This window comes from Urtica dioica, chromosome 6 (genome assembly GCF_054948205.1).
Source record: "Urtica dioica subsp. dioica isolate 48M chromosome 6, U.dioica_male_clone48M_v1_H2, whole genome shotgun sequence".
NCBI classification, from domain to species: Eukaryota; Viridiplantae; Streptophyta; class Magnoliopsida; order Rosales; family Urticaceae; genus Urtica; species Urtica dioica.
Genome location: NC_142761.1, coordinates 19,607,664 through 19,610,659, shown reverse-complemented (window position 1 = coordinate 19,610,659; position 2,996 = coordinate 19,607,664). Strand labels below are relative to the sequence as shown.

The window sequence follows — 2,996 nt, the reverse complement described above, 5'->3', positions numbered from 1 at the left end:
TATTATGTTAATTCCGTGTATACTCTCCAGGATAGTCTAATTAACGTGTAACATTGTTAAAAGGCCCATTAGGTTGATTGTTAGATGGGCTTTATTTTTCTCCTTGTTAGTTAGAGCTGATTAGTGTGTGGGATTAATTCCCTTAGCTGTACACGTTTTTCTTAGCTGTCCTTAGTTGTCAACAGCTGATTATTTGTTTCCTTGTATAGTAGGATTAGGTTTCCTTATTTGTTTATTTCCCTTTCCTTGTAATGTGTATAAATACACATCTGATGCTAATAAAAAAATATCAATTCCACACATCTCTTTATCTCTGTTTTACTTTTATGGTATCAGAGCTACACAAAACCCTAAAACACATATAGGTACTCGTGATCATACACCATGGCCGAGTCCAATAATACCAGTTTTACTGGAAATTCTTCTTCTTCTCAACCTGGGATTAATCCTATTATCTTTGCTGACAATTCTTCTCATTCCATCACTTCCCATAAATTGAATGGGAGTAATTTCATGGAGTGGTCTCAATCAGTCAAACTCTTCGTTCAAGGGAGAGGCAAATTTGGCTATTTGTCTGGAATCACAACCAAACCAGACGTGAAGGAAGATGCAGCCAAATATGGCGTTTGGGAGGCTGAAAATTCCATGATTATGTCATGGCTCATTAATTCTATGGATACAGGTCTAGGGAGGACGTATCTTTTTCTTCCTACAACAAGTGACATCTGGACGGCGGTTAGAGAGACGTACTCTAATCTTGGCAACGCTGGCACACTCTTTGAGATAGAAACTCAATTGAGCAAGGCTAGACAAGGCGAGAAGTCAGTGACAAAGTACTACACCGACCTGAAGATGCTTTGGCAAGAGGAAGACCTTTATTGCAACCACGAGTGGAGCTGCCCAAAGGACAGCGCCTTGTATTAGAAGCTCGTGGAGAAAGGAAGAGTTTTTAAATTTTTGGTTGGCTTGAATGCAGATCTTGATGAAGTCAGAGGAAGGATTCTTGGCCGAGACCCTCTCCCAAGCACCCGAGAGGTTTTTTTGGAAGTCCGGAGAGAGGAAACTCATCGCCAAGTCATGCTGGGATCCGGAAAGAATGAGGCTGCACCAACACATTCAGAAACGAGTGCAATGGTGTCTTCCAAGCCTAATTACAACAACAACAATAACAACAACAACAACCGGAACCCAAGAAATTCCTCTGGCCGCTACAACAACAATGCTCCAACTTGTGAGTACTGCAAAAAGATAGGGCACATCAAAGCAAAGTGCTGGAAGCTTCACGGCAAACCTGATGATCTTCCACAGCCCTTCAACAACAACAACAAGGGTGCCTTTCAAGCCTCTCAGTCCACGGCACCCAAGGCTCAGCCAAGCAGCCTAGAGCCTCTTCATCAACTCAAGATCAGTCTTCTTTCACTAAAGGAGATTTAGAGCAAATGCTTAAGATGTGGTCCTCTCATCAATCAACATCAACCTTAGCTAAAAAAGGTATTCATGTAGCAGCCCTTAAAACAACCTTATAAATCTCCAATCCTTGGATTTTAGATTCTGGTGCTACAAACCACATGACTGACTCATCATATCTTTTCCATACATATTATCCTTGTTCTAGTCATGAAAAAGTGAAAATTGCAGATGGATCTCTTTCAGCCATCGCTGGGAAAGGTTCAATTATTTTATCACCATCCATTACTCTTTCTAATGTTCTCCATGTTCCTAAACTTGCCTATAACCTCTTATCCGTTCATAAATTGACAACTGATTCACAATGCAAACTCACTTTTATTCCTTCTGGTTGTAATTTTCAGGATCTAAGTTCGGGGAAGATGATTGGCAGTGCTTGTTGTCGCTGTTTTTCGGACAACTATTTAGGAGCCCAGAGTGGTTAGACCCAAGGCCGGACCAAGTGGTCTCACTCCGGCTCGAGCGTGTCGGACTTGGTATCCCAAGTCGTCCCTTAGCTGTGGGTGAAGCTCACCTTGTCTCGATACCTGAAAAGCAAGAAAGAGATTGTGAACTACAAAGAGGAAACAGGGGGGGGTGCCCCTGTTTACCTCTCCGACGCTCAACATTAGTGGGATTGAGGTGGAGTATAGAGGTTTTAGGGGTGATGAGAGGCCAACGATGAGCGAAACGAGCGAAGTACGAGTTCGCAGCGTTTCGGGACTCAAAAATGGATTACCTGGACTAGGGGAGCGGCCCCTGTATTTATAGGCAGCCAAGGGGTGGTTTGAAGACCCCTTGGCCGAGTGAGCAAGTTTCGGACGGCCATTGGCCGGCTGAAGGGTTGGGTCGGCCAATGGCCGAGTGAGGAGTCTTGGCTGGATGAAGGTTCACTCGGCCATTGGCCGAGTGAACTGCTGAAGGATTCACTCGGCCATTGGCCGAGTGAACTGCTAGAAGGTTCACTCGTCCAATGGCCGAGTGAACTGCATGGCCGGCTGAAGGGTTCACTCGGCCATTGGCCGAGTGAACTGCTGGAAGGTTCACTCGGCCAATGGCCGAGTGAACTGCATGGCCGGCTGAAAGGTTCACTCGGCCATTGGCCGAGTGAACTTCTGGAAGGTTCACTCGGCCAATGGCCGAGTAAACTGCATGGCCGGCTGAAGGGTTCACTCGGCCATTGGCCGAGTGAACTGCTGGAAGGTTCACTCGGCCAATGGCCGAGTCAACTGCCTTGGTGGCTGGAGGGTTCACTCTGCCATTGGCCGAGTGAACTGCCCAATGGCCGAGTGAGCCATTGACCCAGCCAATGGCCGAGTGAGCCATTGACTCGGCCCATGGCTGGGCAAGGCATTTGATTTGGCCATTGGTTTGGGCCGGCCCCTGGTTGAGTCAGGGTTTCACCGCCCAAGACCTCGTACCAGCCACGTAGGTCGAAGAGATGCCTCTGTTCCCGTTGGCCCTAGACAGGCCGACAATATTAGCCCCCCGAGTTTCCGGTCGAGCGTAGGTCGAGTGGAAACTCAAAATCTACGCTTTTATACGGATGC

The 2,996-nt window shown here is 46.8% G+C and overlaps 1 protein-coding gene across 1 annotated transcript; it reads left to right on the top strand.

Moving 5' to 3' along the window:
• Positions 1 to 384: 384 nt before the first annotated feature.
• On the top strand, positions 385 to 1,434 carry LOC149393482 (uncharacterized). The gene is made up of 2 exons (XM_089618048.1): positions 385 to 880; positions 977 to 1,434. The coding sequence occupies exons 1-2, from the start codon at positions 385 to 387 to the stop codon at positions 1,432 to 1,434; spliced, it is 954 nt and encodes a 317-aa protein (XP_089474174.1).
• The last annotated feature ends 1,562 nt before the right edge of the window (positions 1,435 to 2,996 follow it).